The sequence below is a fragment of the Melanerpes formicivorus genome, unplaced genomic scaffold (assembly GCF_026170545.1).
Source record: "Melanerpes formicivorus ecotype bairdi unplaced genomic scaffold, bMelFor1.0.p_v2 SCAF_122, whole genome shotgun sequence".
Classification (NCBI taxonomy): domain Eukaryota; kingdom Metazoa; phylum Chordata; class Aves; order Piciformes; family Picidae; genus Melanerpes; species Melanerpes formicivorus.
The window spans coordinates 717,064-737,836 of record NW_027142474.1 but is presented as its reverse complement, the minus strand read 5'-3'; the positions used below and the strand labels follow the sequence as shown (position 1 = coordinate 737,836).

The 20,773-nt window shown below is 63.1% G+C and overlaps 1 protein-coding gene across 2 annotated transcripts; it reads left to right on the top strand.

Moving 5' to 3' along the window:
• Positions 1-456: 456 nt before the first annotated feature.
• On the top strand, positions 457-20,721 carry SLC66A2 (solute carrier family 66 member 2). Of its 2 annotated transcripts, XM_068167713.1 has the most exons (5): positions 457-799; positions 7,256-7,389; positions 10,293-10,346; positions 17,053-17,269; positions 18,163-20,721. In XM_068167713.1, exons 1-5 carry the CDS (start codon positions 597-599, stop codon positions 18,368-18,370), a joined length of 816 nt encoding a protein of 271 aa, XP_068023814.1. In that variant the 5' UTR covers positions 457-596; the 3' UTR covers positions 18,371-20,721. The 2 variants fall into 2 exon arrangements, with proteins under 2 accessions (XP_068023814.1, XP_068023815.1); XM_068167714.1 differs by lacking the exon at positions 10,293-10,346.
• The last annotated feature ends 52 nt before the right edge of the window (positions 20,722-20,773 follow it).

Sequence of the window (20,773 nt, the reverse complement as noted above, 5' to 3'; positions counted from 1 at the left end):
GTACAGATACAGCCCCGCGGCGTTCATCGGTGCCACCTCGCCCGTACCCGCGGGCCGCCTCCGGGGACTGCGGCAGGGATCTGGCCCCCAAAGCCCCGCGGTGGGGTCCGGCCGCTGCCTGCCGGCCATCCGGGCGGCACCGGCCGCCAATGGCGGAGCTGCGGCGCTTACTGTGGCGTCACGGAGCCTGCCGCTGCCGACCGCCCCCAGGCGCGGCGTGCGGAGCGGGATGGCGGCCGGCGGAGCCCGGGGAGCAGGTGGGGAGGCGGCAGCGGACGGGAGGGCAGGGGGACGAGGAGACGGACGGAGGGACAGACCGCGCCGGGCGCTCACGTTCCCGCGGGGCGCGGCTGGGGGCGGCCCCCCCGGCGCAGCGAGCCGGTGGCCGGGGCGGGGATGCCGGCGGGCGGAGCGGGGCGGAGCGGCGCCGGGCTCACTCCCGCCCCGTCCCCTCGGCAGGTCCCGGCCCTGAGCGAGAGGCCGCGGCGCTGCATCGCGGGCGGCAGCCCCTGCGCGACTGAAGCTCGACGAGCGGCGGCGGACGGCGGTCGTCCGGCGTGAGCGGCCCCGGGGCGGGGTCCCCGCCGGCCCCCGCCATGGAGGCGAGCGGCGCGGCGGGGCCGCTGGTGCCGGTGCAGCAGCTGGCGGCCTGGGGCGCGGCGGGGGCCATGGTGTTCGGCGGCGTGGTGCCCTACATCCCGCAGTACCGGCAGATCCGCCGCACGCAGAACGCCGACGGCTTCTCCACCTACGTCTGCCTGGTGCTGCTGGTGGCCAACATCCTGCGCATCCTCTTCTGGTGAGTGGGCGCCGCCCGGACCGTGGGGCTGTGCGGGACCAGCCGTGGGGCTGTGGGCTGGGATACCCGAGGGCATTTGCTGGCGTTTTCCTCCTGCCCGAGAGCTAAACGCTGTCTGGCGGCGCTGGGTGAATCCGCAGCGGTAAACGCTGCCAGCCCTGCCAGCTCTGGCTGCCGGTGCCCTGCTGTGCCGGGAGGCCACTTCTGATCCGGTCGATAAAGAGAGGTTTGCTCTGTCCGGTCTGTTTGCTTGCTGACTCTGCTTGTGTTGCCCTGACCTGCAGGGCTGCCCGGGCTGGGGCAGCCTGGCCCAGGCTCTCCCCACGCTCCGTGTAGCAGATGCCTTCTTTCCAGTCTAAATCTCCCTGTTTGATTTCCAACCATCACCCCTTGTCCTGGTGCACTTCCCTGGGATGCCACCTGGCTTCCTAGGGAGTCTGAGCTCCATAGGTGGTTCTAGAGCTCCCTACATAGCTACCGATGCCAAGGCTGTGCCTTGGGCAAGCAGGCAGAAGGTGGGCAGCCCTCTAAAGCAAATTCCTCCTCAGCAGCGCTGTCAACATTCCAAATCAAATCTGTGTCCATGCTTAGGTCCTGCGCTGCTGGACAAAGGAAATGTACCTGGGGGGGTGGGCGAATTGCTCTCACTTCTGTTCCTGATGAGTTCTTACAGCACCAGAGAGGAGGCAGTCTGGGAAATGCCTGCAACTAAGAGCAGTTACTCTGAGAGCATTTTAACGAAAAAAGGCTGCTTCGGGTGCCACAAAGAACCGGTCCTTGATGGGCTATATCCTGGCTTGGTTTCCGTTTTGCTTTCAAAGCTGACTCCTGAAGTAGGAGGAGATTGTGGGAGGGAGAGCAGAAGGGAAGTGGTGGAGCTGGCGGGGGCAGGGGAGGAGAAGAGCCAGAGCTGGCAGCTGGAGAGCTGGGAAGTGACTGCAGGCAGGTGAAGGGGACAGAGGCTCTGCAGCCAGGGGAGCTGCTGGCAGGGCCTGGGGCACCTGGGTTAGTGCAACTGGGACAGGAGGCAAGGCCAAGGAGTCGATTTGTGGTGTCTGTAGTGAGAGATGTGCAGAGCAGAGCAGCATCTCAGTGTCTGTGTGAGATGAGCACAAACCAGCAGCATCTCAGTGTCTGTGTGAGAGATGAGCACAAACCAGCAGCATCTCAGTGTCTCTGTGTGAGAGATGAGCACAAACCAGCAGCATCTCAGTGTCTGTGTGAGATGAGCACAAACCAGCAGCATCTCAGTGTCTGTGTGAGAGATGAGCACAAACCAGCAGCATCTCAGTGTCTGTGTGAGAGATGAGCACAAACCAGCAGCATCTCAGTGTCTGTGTGAGAGATGAGCACAAACCAGCAGCATCTCAGTGTCTGTGTGAGATGAGCACAAACCAGCAGCATCTCAGTGTCTGTGTGAGAGATGAGCACAAACCAGCAGCATCTCAGTGTCTGTGTGAGAGATGAGCACAAACCAGCAGCATCTCAGTATCTGTGTGAGAGATGAGCACAAACCAGCAGCATCTCAGTGTCTCTGTGTGAGAGATGAGCACAAACCAGCAGCATCTCAGTGTCTCTGTGTGAGAGATGAGCACAAACCAGCAGCATCTCAGTGTCTGTGTGAGAGATGAGCACAAACCAGCAGCATCTCAGTGTCTGTGTGAGAGATGAGCACAAACCAGCAGCATCTCAGTGTCTGTGTGAGAAATGTGCAGAGCAGAGCAGTCACTGGGAGTGAGGAGGAGCTGCCCTCTGTGGCAGTGCTCCAGGCTCTGCCACACTCCAGCAGGGAGAGGCTGCAGCTGTGTTGGCAGGATCAGGGCATTCCCGATGGGATTTGAGCCACTCCCTGCCTGTGTGTGGGCTCTGGGCACGTTGGAGCTCAGGGGTGCTGGTACAGGATGACCTCATCAGGGGCAGAGGTGTGCCTGGGGCATCCCATGGGGGGCAGAGGTGTTGTAGTTAACACCAAGCTCTCCCTCTCTGGGCTCTGCTGGACACAAAGGCAGAGAGGAGGATCTGCAGAGTGGTGATTCCGTGCTCCCCAAGAGAGTGTTTTGGTTCCTGGTAGTTCTTCATCCACCCCAGTGGGACATGAGAGTATTTTTGGGGCTGGACAGCATGCCTGGGTGCATGGATGGTAGCAGGAAGATGGAGCAGCAGCCTGTGAGGTGTGTGAGGGTGTTTGAAAGGTGCCCAGCAAGCAGCCTGGCAGCTCAGCTCTCCTGTGAGCTGCTTGGTGCCCCCCGGAGCTGGGCCACAGCACTCAGCACCGGTGCACCTCTGTCTGTAGTGCTTATGGGAGCAGCTGGCAGGTTTGGGTTATGTTGCTGCAGATGCAGTAAATGATCTGTCCCATGCCTGTGCTGGCCCCCAACAGCTTGCCCCAGGCTGGATGCCAGGATGCCAGGAGCCGAGGTTGCTCCTTCCCTTCAGCAGGGCAGCCCTGACCTTGAGCCATCTCTGCGGAGAGCTCCTCTGACACAGAGCTGCTGCTCTCGGCTGGGTTTAGTTCCCCTTCATTACCCCTGGTTGCTGGGGCTGTGATTTGTGCCAGGTTCATCCCTCCTGAGCAATCTCTGATCCAGAAGCAGTGCTGAAAGCAGCAGCCTGAGATCCCTGCAAGCTGTGCTTGGCAGAAGGGTTGTGCTGCTCCCCAGGCTGGGGCTGGGGCAGGCTCAGGCTGTCTGTGTCTGGAGGAGGTTCTGGGTTAGCTCCAAAGGCATTTCTGAAACCTCCTCCTGCTCTGCTAGACCTTGGGCACCTCAGCTCTGGGTGCACTCCCCTTGGTTCTTCCTTGCTGTGAACTCCTTCCCTTGATCCCTGGCTGTGAATTAATGTCCTTGGTTTTTCCTAGCTGGGAATTCCCTTGCTTCCCACCTGTGAGCTTATCCTCTTTCATTCCCCTACTTGTCAGCTGATTCCCTTGTCATTCCTAGCTTGAATTCCTTCCCTTCATTTTCCTACTGGTGATTTTTTCCCCCTTACTCTCCCAGCTCTGGATCCATTCCCTTACTTTTCCCAGCTGTGGATCCCTTTATCCCTGCCAGTGAAGGGGCAGGTTCCAGAGGTTCCCAGAGCTGTACCTGGTCACCCCCAGGTTTTCTGTTTGCTTTTTGAGGTCTGGCCGTGCAGTGGGTGAGGTTTGACCTTTCCTCTCCCCTCCCAGCAGGATTTGATCCCTGCTCTGCTCCACGTGCCTGGCGTGGCAGCAGCTGGGGCTGAGCTGTAGCTCCGTGACAGCAGCAGCTGACATCAAGGCTACCAAACCTGTCTGCAGCTCCCTGCTGCCAGTCTTCCTCTTCCTCCCAGCCAGGAGGGGTTGAGCCATCTCTGAAGGCGTGGAGGCTCAGTGCAGAGCCTCTCCTCCCTGTGCTGTCCCTTGGTTTCAGGCTGCACACAGAGAGCTGCTGGAGACAGCAGCACCTCACCCACCAAGGACACTTTCCTGCTCCTCTGAGCCGGTGTCTTAAATTGTCCTCTTCAGAGGCAGAGGCTTTGCTTTCCCTCAGGTGTGCCTGGCCTTGCCCTGCTCCAGCAGAGAGAGAGCTGCCTGCCAGAGCCTGGTGAGGCAGCAGGGGAAGAGGTCTCCAGGAGTGAAGGCTGCAGGTGGCAGCAGGGGGCATGGCAGGGGGAGTGGGGCTGGGCAGCCTTGTGCTACCTCTGTGGAGTCCTTGGCCCCTGGGAGGGGCACTGGGGCCAGAAATGTGTTTTGGGAGAGCACAGAAGCCTGTGCTGAGGGCTGCAGACAGTGGGGCTCTGTCTGCCAGGATGTGAGGCAGGCTTTGTGCTGAGCCTGGCCCTGGTGCCCAGTTAGCTCCGTGCCTGCTGCTGCTCTGCTGTTGGCAGTCCATGAAACGTCTCATGGCTGCTGTGGGCTGCCAGGGTGGCTGCTGCTCATGCTGTGTGGTGGCCATCAGCTGCTCCTTTGGCCTTCTTCACACCTCACAGGCCGGGGTGCAACTGCTGACCTGCTCAGCCTGGAGCAGGCTGGTGCTGTGGGAAAGGAGGGGCAGGCAGTGCCAGCCTCCCTGGCATGCTGGTGCCTGTGGAGATGCCTGGCATGCTTCAAAGCACCTCCCAGCAGCACTGGTGCCCTCTGCACTTCCAGCAGGACACCTCAGTACCATTCCTCTTACCTGGCACTTTGTGGGACCTGCCAGGACTGGCTCAACACTGGTGCTGAGGGACACCCCAAGCCTTACTGTGCTTGAGCCTTGAATCATCTGCCCAGGCTCTCCTGGGCTGTACTGAAGCAGCTTGGCCCTGGAGCTCACCAGTGCCCAGGGTGGGCACAGCTGCTTGGCTGCTCTGGCCTGCATCCTCCCAGCTGAGTAGCTTTGCATGGCCATGGTCAGGGACAGGACCCAGGAGGTGGGGGAGAGTTGTGTGCTGGGCTGGGGGTGGAAGATGCACAGCAACTTCCTTGTAAGTGTTCCCTCTCTCCCCCCTTGCTTTATTTTTGCCTTTTAAACAGATGAGAGAAGTCCAAAGAAGAGAAAAGTGACCCTGGGCAGGCCTCATCTGTGCCATGGAATCACAGGGACAGAGAGGGGCTTGGGCTGGGCTGGGCTCATCCAGTTTCCCCTGCCCTGGCATGGGCAGGGACACCTCCCACTAGCCCAGGCTGCTGCAGGCCCCCTCCAGCCTGGCCCTGGTGTGGTGTAAGAGGGAAGCTCAGGAGCCAGTCCTGGTGTGGAATTCCCCTGCTCTGAGCCCAGGCTGCTCATACAAGCTGGCATCCCTGTGCCTCTCACTGGAGGATGCTCAGGCTGGGGGGAACCATCTCAGGGGTCCAGGAGCACCAGGGGGCAGCGTGGTCGGGGTGGGGGTGGTCTGCTTGCAGCACCAGCACTCAGCTGCTCCTCAGAGACCTCTCAGGAGCAGAGCAGAGCGAACCTCCTGTGCTTGCCCTGTGCACCACTGGCAGTGGGGAACAGGCCCAGGCTGGCAGCAGGAGCAGTGCCAGGGGATTAGGGCAGAGCAGGGGATTACAGCTCTCCTTAATGACTAATTAGCCCTTGCTGTGTCTTGAGCAGTCTCTGCTGCTGCCTCCAGCACCCTGAGCCCTGCTGATGGGACCTGAGCCTCTCCTCCCCTTCAGCTGCACCTCTGGCAGGAGCAGGTTTTGTGGTGTGACCTCTGTTGCCCTTGGCTGGAGGGCTCTGAAGAGCTTCTGGAGGTGCTGGGAGCTGTTTGGAGCTCCTGAGAGCTGCACAAGTTCCACCTTACCCTTCCTGGTGCCTGGGGCAGTGCTGCGCAAGCCCTGGGTGCTCCTCTGCTTGTCCTTAGCTGGGTGCTGAGCTCTCAGCAAGCACTGCAGGAGGAGTTCAGGGCAGGGTCCCTTTCTCCTGTGTGCCAGGTCCCAGCTGATGCCAGCCTGTGGGTGGTTGATGCCCTGGGCACCTGGCAGAGCCTCCTGCACCCCCATCAGGCAGGGTGTGCCACAGCCCCACCTCAGCTCTCTGTGGAACCTGCAGGGGGAACCCAGGAGTCACAGAATCAACACTCAGGCTGGGGCAGACCCTCAGGACTACCAAGGCCAACCCAGAGCCCTGCGCTGCAAGGCTCAGCCCTAAACCACAGCCCCAAGCACCACATCCAGACTACCCTGGAACACAGCCAGGGGTGGTGACTGCACCACCTCCCTGGGCAGCACCTTCCAATCCCTGACCACTCCTGCTGGGAAAGCTTTCCCAGCAGGCTGAGCCCAGGAGGGGAAGGCAGGAGAGGACAAATTCTGTCTGCTGGCTTCCCACATCTTTGGGACCTCCCAGCTCGGGGCCAAACTGGGCACAAGCTGATGGACTGGGCAGTATGTCATGTGCCAGGGCTTGGCAGGGGGCCTCTGGAGGTGATGGACTCCAAGATCCCTGCCAGGGTCACCTGGAGGAGGTCACTCAGATGTCCTGAGGTAGACCACGAAGGAGATAGAACCACAGCACTGCCAGGGCTGGAAGGGACCCCAAGGCTCATCCAGTCCCAGCCCCCTGCCATGGGCAGGGACACCTCACACCACAGCAGGTTGCTCACAGCCACCTCCAGCCTGGCTGCAAACACCTCCAGGCAGGAGGCTTCCACCACCTCCCTGGGCAGCCTGTGCCAGGCTCTCACCACCCTCATGGGCAACAACTTCTTCCTCACAGCCAATCTCAATCTCCCCACTTCTAGTTCTGCTCCATCCCCCCAGTCCTGTCCCTGCCCAACACCCTCAAAAGTCCCTCCCCAGCTTTCTTGTAGCTCCCTTCAGATCCTGGAAGGCCACAAGAAGGTCTCCCTGGAGCCTTCTCTTCATCCTTGCTGGGGTTTGCCCCTGCAGGGGCCCCGGGGCTGGGGGTGGCCCCACAGGCTGCCTGCCCCCGGGGGGTGCTGCAGCTGTGCCCTCTGTGCAGGTTTGGCTGGCACTTCGACGCCCCCCTGCTGTGGCAGAGCATCATCCTGTGCCCTCTGTTGCAGGTTTGGCAGGCACTTCGAGGCCCCCCTGCTGTGGCAGAGCATCATCATGATCATCACCATGCTGCTGATGCTGAAGCTGTGCACCGAGGTGCGGGTGGCCAACGAGCTCAGCGCAAAGCGCCGCTGCTTTGCAGGTCAGTGCCAGAGCTCTGGGCGGGGCTGGAAGCTGCCTGGGGGCACCAGCCCTGCCTGAGCTGCCAGCCAGGCTCCCTCCTCCCTCCTTGTTCCTTCACTTCTCTCCCAGGTAAAGCTGTGGAGGTTTCCTCTCAGCTGACTCTCAGCGGAGCCCAGGGCAGAGCTCTCCCCAGTCCTGAGCGTGCAGCCTGCTCCCTCTGCCCTTCTGCTGGGCTACAGGGTCTGAGGTTCCTGTCCAGCAGAGGAGATTTTGTGCAGCTGTGCCCTGTGCCAGGCTGGGGTGTGCCTGTGCCCTGCTGTCACACAGGGCTCAGTTCTGCCTGCTGAGCTGCTGCCTGTCAGGGCAGGAGGTGCTGTGAGCCTTTTGTCTGCCCTTGCCTCAGGCTTTGCTGTGGCCTTGGCTGGCACTCAGGGACCTTTCTCACTCACGTTGGTGATTAGTTAATCTTTAGGCATTGATAATTGCAGCCAATGGGCTTCAGGCTCTCCATTTGTTCCCTTCCCATGCCCCCTCCCCGGTAGCTGCAGCAGATACCCACAGCCTCCCTCAGCAGCTGCTGCTGTGCAGGAGGGTCCTTAGTTCCTAGCTAAGGGAGCTGCCTGCACCCCCTGTGCCCTGGGGCTGTCAGGTGAGCTCCTGTGGCAGAGGAGCTGCTGTGTTCTGAGGGCTGTTAGCCTGGCAGGGTGGGAAACCACTTCAGCCAGGCTCAGCAGCAGTTAAGGCTCAGGAAGCCTTTGGGAGGGGCATGTCTGCTTCTGCCTCCACTGCTTTCTGTGCCAGGGGGTGGGAAGTGGCAGAAAGGTTTCTCTGCCCTCTCTGAGGGCAGTTCTGCTGCTGCACATTCACCCCAGAGCAGCTTTGCCCCAGTGCTCCTGCAGGCTCCCTGGGCAAAGAGGGAGGCTGTGCAGCTCAGTCTGTAGCCCCCTGCAGGGAGCAGTGCCTGACAGGCACACAGCTCCCAGAGCACCACCAGACTGTCCCTTAGCAGCTCAGGGAACCTCCCCAGGCCTCCACTCTGTCCTCTGCCCCTCCTGCTGAACCCCAGCCCTGTGTTCAGCTGGAGAGGTTGATCTGCCCTGCCTGTGGCCCTCCCTTGTTCCCATCCAAGGCTTGCAGCCTCCCCCGCGCTCCAGGAAGAGCCAAAGCCTCCCCTCTGCCCCTGGCCGGCTGTCAGCAAGCCCAGCTGTGTGCAGAGCTCCCCTCAGGAGCAGGAGCAGGGCTTGGACAGCCCCGGGGCTGCCCCTCACCCCGGCCCTGCTGTTCTGTGCTGCTCCAGGCAAGCTCTGCCCACTCGGCTGCCTCACAGCCTGCTGCAGTGGGGAGCAGCTGGGTCCTGATGAGCCTTGCAGAGCCCCAGGGCAAGGGGCACGGCAGCACTGCTGATGATCACGGGGCTGGAACTGCAGGAGGTCTCCCCTGAAACAGAATGGAAGCATTTGCCCCTCCCTGCCTCTCATCCTCTCTTCAACACCTCTGTAACTGCTTCAGTGCAGGCTGCAGCCCTGGGGAAGTGGCCACAGCTGCCCTTGGCCCTGGGGAAGTGGCCACAGCTGCCCTTGGCCCTGGGGAAGTGACCACAGCTGTCCTTAGTCACTGCCCAGTGCTGTGCTGCTGGCTCAGGACAGAGGCTGGAGGTGCAGTGGTGGTTTGCTCCTTACAGCCCCAGGTTTGGCTCTGTTGTGGTGGTGGTGTTGTGTTGTGGCAGTTCTGGGGCATGGCCTGGGGGAGCTGCCATGCTGGAGAGCAAGATGTGAGAGCCTGGTGCAGGCTGCCCAGGGAGGTGGTGGAAGCCTCCTGCCTGGAGGTGTTTGCAGCCAGGCTGGAGGTGGCTGTGAGCAACCTGCTGTGGTGTGAGGTGTCCCTGCCCATGGGTGGTCCTCGAGGTCCCTTCCAGCCCTGGCAGTGCTGTGTGCCTGTGCCATGCCTGCAGCAGCAAGGGCAGGCTGTGGCCAGGTGCTCACAGGCACAGCTGGGATCTGCTGAGTGCTGGCAGCAGAGGCAGGCCTGAGCAGTTTGTGTGTTCCTGGGCAGACAGGGACCCCCCAAAAAGCCTTCCATCTCCCCCCCACAGGTGCCCAGGACTCTGTGAGAGGTGCTGAACTGCCTGGCTGAGTGCAGTTCACTGCAGAGCAGTGGACAGTGCCTGTTGGCAGTGCCCAGCCCCTGCAGCAGGACGGCTCTGGTGCTGGCATAGGAAGATATTTGCCTCTGGTCACTCCCTTCCAGCTGCTGGTTGTCCTCCCCTGTGCCCAGCCTGGACATTCTCACAGCAGCCTGAGCCCATGGGGAGCTCTGGGCTGGGCACCCTGCAGCAGAGGTAGTGTCCAGCTGGCAGAGGAGGAACAGAGGGGGAAGCTTCAGCAGGCAGCATGACTGCAGCCAGGGTCTGCTCTCTCCTTCTGCATAGGCCTGGCTTAAGCTCAGGCTTTGGGCAGCTGTTGCAGAGCAGCACTGTGCACAGGAGGCACCTGGTCCTGGTTGGCTCTGGGGTTGCAGCTCCATCTCTGCACACCTGGACCTGGCTGAGGTGGCAGTTGGTGCCCTGTGAGCCTGGGCAAGCTCTCCAGCAAGGCTGCTTCATCCCTGCCCCCAGGGGCACTGCTGGGCTCTGCAGGGAGACAGCACTGAGGCTGCCCTGAGTGAGTGCTGCCCCTCAGCCCTCTCCTAACACCCTGAGGGTAGCCTGACAGACAGCTTGGAGACTAAAGCTGCTGGCATCTCCTGGCTGGGTGTGGTGTGAGCAGAGCTGGATGGACTGACTGCCTGCCAGCCCCAGGGGTGGACTGCCTGCCTGCCAGATGTGACTGACAGCCCCACTGCTGGCCTAACCCCCTGTCTGTCTGTCTCTCTGTCTGTCTCTCCTGCCTTTGCCTGTTTCTCCTCACCTGTTTCTCTCTGTAGCTGCAGACAGTAAGGATGAAGAGGTGAAAGCAGCCCCCAGGAGGTCCTATCTGGGTATGTACTGTGCACAGCCACGCTGCATGGCCCTGCCTCTCAGCTGCCCCTGCCCTGCTTGGCTTCTCTGGGTGACCCTTGCATGGCTGGGGAGTGCTGGCCTGGCCCTTCCTGGGCAGAACAAACCCTGCTGCATGAGTTCTCACTGGTAATACTTGCTTTGAATGTCCCTCTTCTCCTTTTAGCTTTTCACCAGGGGAAAGAGGCTTGCAGCTCTTGCTCAGGCTTGGGAGGCAGCTCACTTCCACTCCTTGTGTGGCCCAGGGCTCTCTGCCTTCCTCCTTCTGCAGGCCAGACCAGAAAATGTGGCAGGGACCAGCAGGGGCCCCTTGTGCAGGCTCCTACCCCTCCTCTCCCAGCCCTGACTCTGGAGGAGGCTGCAAGGGACAGGAGACTCTTTCAGCACTCTCCAGAATGCAGGATGGGAAAGTGCCCACAGGGCCTGATGGTCAGGAACAATGGGGACACCTCTGCTTGCCCTGAGCCCCCACCAGGGCAGCCTCAAACTGTGGCCTGGGAGGCAGAAGTGCTGCAGCTGAGAGCCTCCCCCCTTCAGAGCTGGTTCTGTGCTCTAGGCTGAGAGCTTCCCCCTTCAGAGCTGGTTCTGTGCTCTAGGCTGAGAGCTTCCCCCTTCAGAACTGGTTCTGTGCTCTAGGCTGAGAGCTTCCCCCTTCAGAGCTGGTTCTGTGCTCTGAGAGCTTCCCCCTTCAGAGCTGGTTCTGTGCTCTGAGAGCTTTCCCCTTCAGAGCTGGTTCTGTGCTCTGAGAGCTTCCCCCTTCAGAGCTGGTTCTGTGCTCTAGGCTGAGAGCTTCCCCCTTCAGAGCTGGTTCTGTGCTTTGAGAGCTTCCCCATTCAGAGCTGGTTCTGTGCTCTAGGCTGAGAGCTTCCCCCTTCAGAACTGGTTCTGTGCTCTGAGAGCTTCCCCCTTCAGAGCTGGTTCTGTGCTCTGAGAGCTTCCCCCTTCAGAGCTGGTTCTGTGCTCTCTAACTTGCTGAAGGAAGAGGAACTGTTCCAGCCTGGACAGGCAGCTTTAGCCCTGTGCTGGTCTCTTGCTTTGAAGTTAGTTGAACTTCACCTTGGGGAAGCACTGGCTGGAGGCTCACAGGTTGCTCAGGGCTCATCCTGATCTCCCCTCTTAGATGCAGAAGCCAAGCCAGCAGCTTTTGCTGCCTGCCTGCAGTGTTTGCACTGCCACTTTTCCTTTTGTCTTTGCACAGCTCCTTGTGTCTTCGCAGAGCTCTTCTCTTTCCTGGCCTCTCACCCTCTTTGTTCTCCTCTTTGCTGCCATCCTGGTTTGTAGCCCTCCTCACTGGCTTGTGGTACTAACCCCATGGATGTCACCTCGGGACAGTCCTGCCTGTGCCCCTGTTGGCTTTCAGTGGTGCTCAGAGTGCTTGGTGTGCAGTGCCTGGGCTGGCAGCAGCTCTGTGTGCCCCTGGTGAGGGCTGAGTGGGTGGCTTGGAAGTGCTTCAGGTAGTTAAAGTTCAACAGCAATAAGTCACTGAGTCTGTGGCCTTTTGCTCCTGTCACAGTTCTCTCCTCTTTGGTTTTCTTTTACATACTGATATTTGTTTGCTTGGCTTGGCTTTTGGTTTGCTTGGTTGGGTTGTGTGTGTTAAAAGCCACTTGCTCAGTAGTTTGATAGCTGCAAGCCCTGAGGCTTGCAGGAGAAAGCACCATGGCCCTCAGGCCAGTGGTCTGGGGCTGAGCTCTCTGGTTAATAAATCTTACTTGCAGTTGGCTTTAGACTTGCCCAGCAGAGTGAGGTGGATGGAATGGTCCCTGGCACCAGGACAGCCTCACCCTCCTGGGGTGGGTTGGGTGCTCTGCTGGGTGGTCTCAGCCCAGCCTCGCACTCCTTCCTGGCTGGCTCAAACCTCTCCTGCTGCCTTGGCCCCCGGAGGCCGAGGGAGGATTTGCTGGGGGTTGGTTTCTTTGTTGTGCCTTGACTGGGGCTGTTTGAGAACAGAGGTGCCCTGAGCTGCACTGAACCACAGCTTTCCCAGGTGCTTGTGTGGAGCCCTGGGGGTGCTGGAGGAACAAACCCAGCAAGGCTTTGCCGCAGGGAGGCTGCAGCCTTGGGAGCTGCCGAGGGTGCAGGGGCAGGCACGGGAGCGCTGCTTGGCTGTGGTTTGCTTTTCCCAAGCAGATGTTTGAACATTTTGAAGGCCACCTGTGGCCGATAAGGGCTTCCCTTCCTCCTCTGCAGCTGTGTCTAGAGCTTGCCCCGTGCCTGAGCCTTGGACTTTGCTTTTTGGCTTAAAGAAGGAGTTAGCCATAACTCACACCTTCAGCTCTTGCCCCCTCTCTTGGCTCACTCGGGGCATCATCTGGCAAGGACCCTGGAGGGGATGTTAGGCTTTGGGGGCTACCTTGTTTTAAAACACAGAAGCCCAGGCTGGTGGGGGGTGGAAGGGACCTTCAGAGCATCCAGCCCAGGCCCCTGCTACCACAGGGGCACACAGGGCAGGGCACCCAGAACACATCCAGGGTGGGTTGGAAGCTCTCCAGAGCAGGAGACTCCACAGCCACTCCGGGCAGCCTGCTCCAGCCTCCAGCAGCCTCACACCAAAGAGTTTCCTCTTTATGCTCAAGTGAGGCCTCCTGGCTCCCAGTTTGTGCCCGTTGCTCCTCGTCCACTGACAAGAGTCTGGCCCTAGCCTCTTGCCCCTACCCTTGAGCTCTTGCTGAGCACTGAGGTTCCCCCTGTCAGGATACTCTCCTGCGGGCAGTAGAGGTGGGCGTGCAGATTGGCATGAGCCCTGGGGCGCCGGGGCAGCTGTGGGTCACCAGGGGAACCGTGCGGTCCCAGAGGGACCTTGGGGCGCCGGGGGAGCCGTGTGGCACAGGGGTGTTGCTGGCCAGGCTCCCGGTGGTGGCTGCGGCGATCCCCGGCGAGCGGCGATTGCGGAGCGCTGACGGCATCCAGCCACAGGAGGGCGCTCCTGAGCCGCAAGCCCTGCGTGCGACCCTGGGGAGCGCGTCCCGGGCCGGCCTCCAGCGCCGCGGCTGGGGAGCGCTGGATCGGTGGCGACCTGGAGCCATCCTCCGGGGCCAGAGCAGAGAGCTGCTCCCACAGCCCCGGCGCTGGCACAGCTGAGCCTGCACATGCGGCCGGCCTGCAGAGCAGGGAGCGGCCAGGCTGCTGCTGGGTAGCACAGGGATCTGCAGGGTCCCTTCCAACCCAAACCCCTCTGTGACCCACAGAGAGAATCCCAGCCTGGCTGCGGGTGGAGGAGCTGGGGCAGGGCAGCCTGGGGCAGGGCAGCCTGGGGCAGGGGCAGCCTGGGGCAGCACAGCCTGGGGCAGGGCAGCCTGGGGCAGGGCAGTCTGGGCCAGCACAGCCTGGGGCAGGGGCAGCCTGGGGCAGCACAGCTTGGGGCAGGGCAGCCTGGGGCAGCACAGCCTGGGGCAGCAGGCTGGGGCAGGGGCACCATGGGGCAGGGGCACCATGGGGCAGGGGCAGCCTGGGGCAGCGCAGCCTGGGGCAGGGCAGCCTGGGGCAGCACAGCCTGGGGCAGCACAGCCTGGGGCAGGGCAGCCTGGGACAGGGGCAGCCTGGGGCAGGCAGGGAGCTCCAGGCTCTCCAAGAGGGCCTGGAGGGTGCAGGGGATGTGAAGGTCAGGCCGGTGTGGTGGCTTTAGATAGCTGTGGTCTGCTCTGAGGGGCTGGGGCCTGCTTTGGTTTTGTCTGCCCTGGGCTGGAGCTGTGCTCAGTGCTGGCACTGTGACTCACCAATGCTGCTAGCTGCACAGGGCACGGGCACTGGGGGTTGGGAGTTCAGGGCTGCTGGTCCTTTGTGGTGGTGTCAGCAGGGGCAAGACCTTCAGACTCAGTGCAGCTGGTAGCTGCTGCTCTTCAGGGTGATGAAATGAAGCTACACAGAGGGCTCAGGGGCAAACTGCCACGTCCAGAGACAGGGAATGAGGACTGGGAGCTCTGCTCCAGCCCCAGGAGGAACCAAACCAAACCAGTCTGGGAGCTGGAATGGTGCAGACTGAGGCAGGGGTGGGTGCAGGGCTGGCAGGTGGGTGCAGAATTGTCAAGGTCAGGGCACAGCAGCAGGGGCAGGGGAAGCTGAGAGCTGGGTTAGTCATTGCTGGGATGGCAGAGGCCTTGCTTCACTTTCCCTGCAGGAGCTGGCAGGGCTGAAATGCTGCTTCACTATAAATAAGGAGGCTGCCTGGACTCTTGTGTCACCCCCAGAAGGAAGCTGATGCTGTCAGCTCCTCTGTGTCACTTGGCTCCTGTCCCACAGCAGCCCTCCAGCTGCTGCTCCTGTCGGGGCCTGCCTGCTCCTGACCATGGCCCTGCAGCGCTGCCTCTGCCTGCTTGGCATTCCTGGGGCCTGACACACAGTCTGCCTGCTGTGGGGGGGGCTTCAGCTCAGCTTTCTTCAGCCTCAGCCTCCACTCAGTGCATGAAGTTCCCAGCGAGCTGCTCGTCTGCCAGCATCCATGGGGTCCTGCAGCACCCAAGGCATCCTGCAACACACCTCTCAGCCATCAAAGGGAGACCTTGTCTCAAGTGGGCAGGTTAGGGACCTCAGGCTTGGGAGGGGAGCTGCAGAACCTCTCTCTGCAGCTGCTGCAGGGCAGCCCAGGAGCTCAGTGCCTGGCAGGCACCGTGGGAGCTGCTGCAGCTGCTCAGGGCCATGAGCTCCTGGCTGGCTTTGGGCAGGAGGAGGAGCTGGTAGCTGCAGGGAGCTGTGCAGGCTGTGTGGTCTTGGTCTTGCAACTCCTCCTGTGCAATTTCATTTACATTTAGGGCCTGTGGCAGCCTGGTTGGCCTTCACCACAGCCCTGGGTGGGGGAGTGGGGACTCGGCAGCACCATTTGGAGCTCAGGAGAGCCTCAGGCTCTGCTGCTGCAGCTGAGGCCCTGGGACGGTTCCCTCACCTCTGCCCTGGGAAACGAGGCGCTCAGACAGAAGGTGCTCAGTGGCTTCTCAGCACTGCCAGGGCCTTGGCTGCCTCCCAGCAGGATGAGGACCTTGCTGTTGGTGCTGGCAGGCTGTGGTGAGGTGCTGCTTGTGCCACGGTGCTGCAGGCCCCTCCAGGGTGCTTCATCTTTGGTAGCTTGTGAGGCTTTGCCTGGCTGCTTGTGGAGCACCCCCAGGACACTTCCCAAGGGCTTTCCCAGGCTTCTCCTGGCAGGTGGAGCTGTTTGGGGCTCACTTTTTAGCCTTTTCCTGGAGTTCCACCTTCTGCTGCCTCCCGAGACTGACAGTGGCCTCCTGCTTCCCAGTGCTTCCTTCCACCCTGACTGGCCCGGGGCTGCGGCAGGGAGGGGCTGCAGGAGGGAGGAGCTGCGGCAAGGAGGGGCTGCAGCAGGGAGGGGCTGCAGCAGGGAGGGGCTGCAGGAGGGAGGGGCCGCAGCAGGGAGGGGCCGCAGGAGGGAGGGGCTGTGGCAGGGAGGGGCTGCAGCAGGGAGGGGCTGCGGCAGGGAGGGGCTGCAGGAGGGAGGGGCCGCAGGAGGGAGGGGCTGTGGCAGGGAGGGGCTGCAGGAGGGAGGGGCTGTGGCAGGGAGGGGCTGCAGGAGGGAGGAGCTGTGGCAAGGAGGGGCTGCAGCAGGGAGGGGCTGCAGCAGGGAGGGGCTGCAGGAGGGAGGGGCTGCGGCAGGGAGGGGCCGCAGCAGGGAGGGGCCGCAGCAGGGAGGGGCCGCAGGAGGGAGGGGCTGCAGGAGGGAGGGGCTGCAGGAGGGAGGGGCTGTGGCAGGGAGGGGCTGCAGGAGGGAGGGGCTGTGGCAGGGAGGGGCTGCAGGAGGGAGGGGCTGTGGCAGGGAGGGGCTGCAGGAGGGAGGAGCTGCGGCAAGGAGGGGCTTGCAGCAGGGAGGGGCTGCAGCAGGGAGGGGCTGCAGGAGGGAGGGGCTGCGGCAGGGAGGGGCTGCAGCAGGGAGGGGCCGCAGGAGGGAGGGGCCGCAGGAGGGAGGGGCTGCGGCAGGGAGGGGCTGCGGCAGGGAGGGGCTGCAGGAGGGAGGGGCTGTGGCAGGGAGGGGCTGCAGGAGGGAGGGGCTGCAGGAGGGAGGGGCTGTGGCAGGGAGGGGCTGCAGGAGGGAGGGGCTGCGGCAGGGAGGGGCTGCAGCAGGGAGGGGCTGCAGGAGGGAGGGGCTGCGGCAGGGAGGGGCTGCAGGAGGGAGGGGCTGTGGCAGGGAGGGGCTGCAGGAGGGAGGGGCCGCAGGAGGGAGGGGCTGCAGCAGGGAGGGGCCGCAGCAGGGAGGGGCTGCGGCAGGGAGGGGCTGCGGCAGGGAGGGGCTGCAGGAGGGAGGGGCTGCAGGAGGGAGGGGCTGTGGCAGGGAGGGGCTGCAGGAGGGAGGGGCTGCAGGAGGGAGGGGCTGTGGCAGGGAGGGGCTGCAGGAGGGAGGGGCCGCAGGAGGGAGGGGCTGCAGGAGGGAGGGGCTGTGGCAGGGAGGGGCTGCAGGAGGGAGGGGCTGTGGCAGGGAGGGGCTGTGGCAGGGAGGGGCCGCAGCAGGGAGGGGCCGCAGCAGGGAGGGGCCACAGGAGGGAGGGGCTGCAGGAGGGAGGGGCTGCAGGAGGGAGGGGCCGCAGCAGGGAGGGGCTGCGGCAGGGAGGGGCTGCAGGAGGGAGGGGCTGCAGGAGGGAGGGGCTGTGGCAGGGAGGGGCTGCAGGAGGGAGGGGCTGCGGCAGGGAGGGGCTGCAGGCTGCAGCTGCAGCTGCTGGAGGCGGGTGTGGCGGCGCTGTGTTGCAGACCTGGACCTGCGTCACTTCTGGCACTGGAGCCGGTTTGCAGACTACCTGCAGTGCCTGCTGAGCTTCGGGGGGCTGGCAGGGTCGCTCACCTACCTCTGCCTGGACTCCCCGCTCTTCGTCGAGCTCCTGGGCTTCACGGCTGTCTTCAGCGAGGCCCTGCTGGGGCTGCCGCAGCTCTACCGCAACTACCGCAACAGCTCCACCGACGGCATGAGGTGCGCCCCACCCCACCCTGCCCCGCCCCGGGCAGCCTCTGCCACTGCCAACACCAGACACAGCGCTGGGGAGGGGAGCTCAGGACAGGGCTGGGATAGGGGAGCTCAGGACAGGGCTGGTGTGGGGCAGCTGAGGATCAGGGCTGGGGTAGGGGAGCTCAGGACAGGGCTGGTGTGGGGCAGCTGAGGATCAGGGCTGGGATAGGGGAGCTCAGGACAGGGCTGGTGTGGGGCAGCTGAGGATCAGGGCTGGGATAGGGGAGCTCAGGACAGGGCTGGTGTGGGGCAGCTGAGGATCAGGGCTGGGATAGGGGAGCTCAGGACAGGGCTTGTGTGGGGCAGCTGAGGATCAGGGTTGGGATAGGGGAGCTCAGGACAGGGCTGGTGTGGGGCAGCTGAGGATCAGGGCTGGGATAGGGGAGCTCAGGACAGGGCTGGTGTGGGGCAGCTGAGGATCAGGGCTGGGATAGGGGAGCTCAGGACAGGGCTGGTGTGGGGCAGCTGAGGATCAGGGCTGGGATAGGGGAGCTCAGGACAGGGCTTGTGTGGGGCAGCTGAGGATCAGGGTTGGGATAGGGGAGCTCAGGACAGGGCTGGTGTGGGGCAGCTGAGGATCAGGGTTGGGGTAGGGGAGCTCAGGACAGGGCTGGTGTGGGGCAGCTGAGGATCAGGGTTGGGGTAGGGGAGCTCAGGACAGGGCTGGTGTGGGGCAGCTGAGGATCAGGGCTGGAGTAGGGGAGCTCAATACTAGGGTTGGTGCGGGGCTGCTCAGGATCAGGGTTGGTGTGGGGCTGCTCCTGGGGGTCCTGGCAGCTTTTCAGCTCTGGCTTGGTGCCCTGCTGGGTGTCCCCAGCCTCTTCTCCAGCTCAAGGCTCTTCCTTTCTGCTCTGCAGTGTCAAGATGGTGCTGATGTGGACCAGTGGGGACACCTTCAAGACTGTTTACTTCATCCTGAACCAGGCCCCTTTCCAGTTCTCCATCTGTGGGCTGCTGCAGGTGCTTGTGGACATGGCCATCCTGCTGCAGGTCTACCTGTACAGCTCCTACCCTCAGAAGCCTGTGTCCCACCCCCCACACCCAGCCAGCACCAAGGCCCTGTGAGGCCACAGCTCAGGCTGCCGTGGGCTCAGCCAGGGCAGGTCCTGCTCTGCTGTGTGCAGAGCTGGGAGCAAGGACTGCAGCCTGGCTGCACCTCCAGCTGGGGAGGTGGTGGCACCTCAGAACTGCTTTGTGTGGGGTGTGCACCTCCCTTACCCCTGCATCCACACCCAAAGCCTTAGCACCCACAGCTCTGTGCAGTGACTCCCAAGGCTGGATGGCCTCTGGGCTTAGTGCTCCTCAGGAGTGTCACAGCACAGCAAGGGCTCTGGAACTCGTCCCCTCTGCACCACCTGAGGGCTGTGTCTTGGCAGGAGGGCTGGGGGGCATCTGCTGGCAGCCAGGAGCGGGGGAGAAGCAGCTGCAGGAGCTTTGATCCCCTAGGGAGGTGTCTGCTGGGCAGGAAGGGCAGGGTGGGAGGCCCTGCAGAGCTGAGCAGCCAGGGATGGGCCAGGCACAGGCAGTGTGGAACAGCAGGGTGCTCGGAGGGGGCAGGAGAGCTCCCCACGGTGTGGCAGGTGACACACCATGGTGGGGGCAGTGTGGAGGGTGCTGGAGCCATGCTCAGAGCAGGCACAGCCAGGGGAGCCCCCAGCCAGCAGCAGGAGGCTGCAGGTGACCTGCCTGGGGCTGTGGGGCAGTGGGCTTGGCAGCAGCTCTGCTCCTGCAGCTGTGCCAGGACAGAGCTGGGCACAGGGTGTCCCTCACAAAGCAGGGGGCAGCAGCTCTGTGCTGCCAGCTGCTGCTCTCAGAGGGAGAGCCACAGAGCAGCTCAGGAGGGAAGGGAAAGTGCTGGAGCCAAAGCTTGGTCTGCTGGGGCTGAGGTCCATGGCCACACTGTGTGACATGGCAGGAACCAGTTTGGGGGGGGGGGGGGTTCCTTGCACTGACCCAGCAAGGAAGGGGTCCCCACATCCCTGCCTCTGCCTCAGCAGCTCTGTGCTTGGGCTGTGCAAGCTGAGGCAGCTCAGTTAGGCATGTCTGTGGTGGCTGCAGGACCCCCTGGGCAGCCCCCCAGGCAGCCTCCTGTGCAGCTCCCCTGTGGGCAGCTGCAGGGGCTGTGGACCCCCCGAGGGCTGTGGCCAGCAGCTGCCATGGGCCTGCCCTGCGCGGTGGGAGGCAGCCAGAGCAGGACAGCTCGGGGAGCAGCTCTGCTCTGTGCAACTCAGCTGCCCACAGCCAGGCTGCTGGAGCTGGGGGTCAGTTCTGAGGCTGTTCTCTGCTCCCCCCGGAGCTCCTGAGCCGATGGTTTGCTGCTGCTGGCAGCCAGCCCGAGGCTCTATAGCCTTGGGGTGCAGAGCAGAGTTCCCCTCCCTGCCTGAGCCGGGAGCCTCCTGGCAAGCTGCCTGCTGGAGGGGCACCACAGGCATCAGAGTGTGGCTTGGAAGGGACCCCAAGGGCCCTGCCAGCAGGAGCCTGGCACTTGGGCTGTCCCTCTGCTCTTCGCAGGCTGCCAGGCAGCCCCAGAGGGGCTCCTGCTGCAGGTGCCCTTGGGTGCTGGCACCCAAAGCCTGCAGGCAGGAGCCCAGCCCTGGGGCCAAGCTCTCCTGCCCTGCGGTGGAAGGCAGAGAGGCCCCGGGAGGTCCCAGCTGGATGTGTGAGCAGAGCAGAGCCAGGAGCTACTGCTCAGGGCTGGGCCCCCACTGCTGCCCCCCCAAACCCTTTCAGGCCCGAAGTGACCTTAGCGAGCTGCAGCCCCCGGGGCAGGCACTGCCTGTCCTGCTCCTGCTCCTCCCGGTGTGCAGAGCAGCTCCTGGCCTTGGTCTGTTTCACCTGAGGGCTTCCCTGCTGCTGCCTGGGGGTTGTGCTTCTGCTGTATGCAGCCCAGCTCCCAACGCTCCCTGGGGGCCTTGCCCCTGCTGGGGCTGGGGTCCCTCTGCTCAGCTGGGGGGGGGAGGTCTTTTTCTGCTGCTCTCAGTGGGGACACAAGAGGCAAATGGCTCCTGGGGCACCCAGGCGTGGCAGTGCACACCTCTGGCTCTGAGCTGCAGCTCTTCCTGCTGAGTCCTTCTGGGACCCTTCCCTGGGCAGCTCCTGAGGCTGTGCAGCAGTGCCCAGCAAGCTCTGCAGGCCTGTGCCAGCCCCAGCAGGGCTGCAGGTGCTGAAGCCATGCTTGAAGCCAGCTGCTGTGTGTGGCCTTTGGCAGGGGGGGCAGGAGCTCTGGCACTGAGGCATTTTAGGGTCAGGATGGTACAGAACCTCGTTCTTGGTGTCAGGAGCACCCCAGGGCTGCTGGAGCCCCAGCTGCTGGCAGTGCAGCTCTGAATGTATGGCACAGGGAAGGGCCTTGGTGCCCTGCCAGCTGCAGGGGGGGTGAAATAAAGATGACCTCTGGCACCTGGGCTCTGGAGCTTTGCTTCGCTCACCTGTGGGCCTCTGCCCCTGCTCTCCCCTCCCCTCCTCATG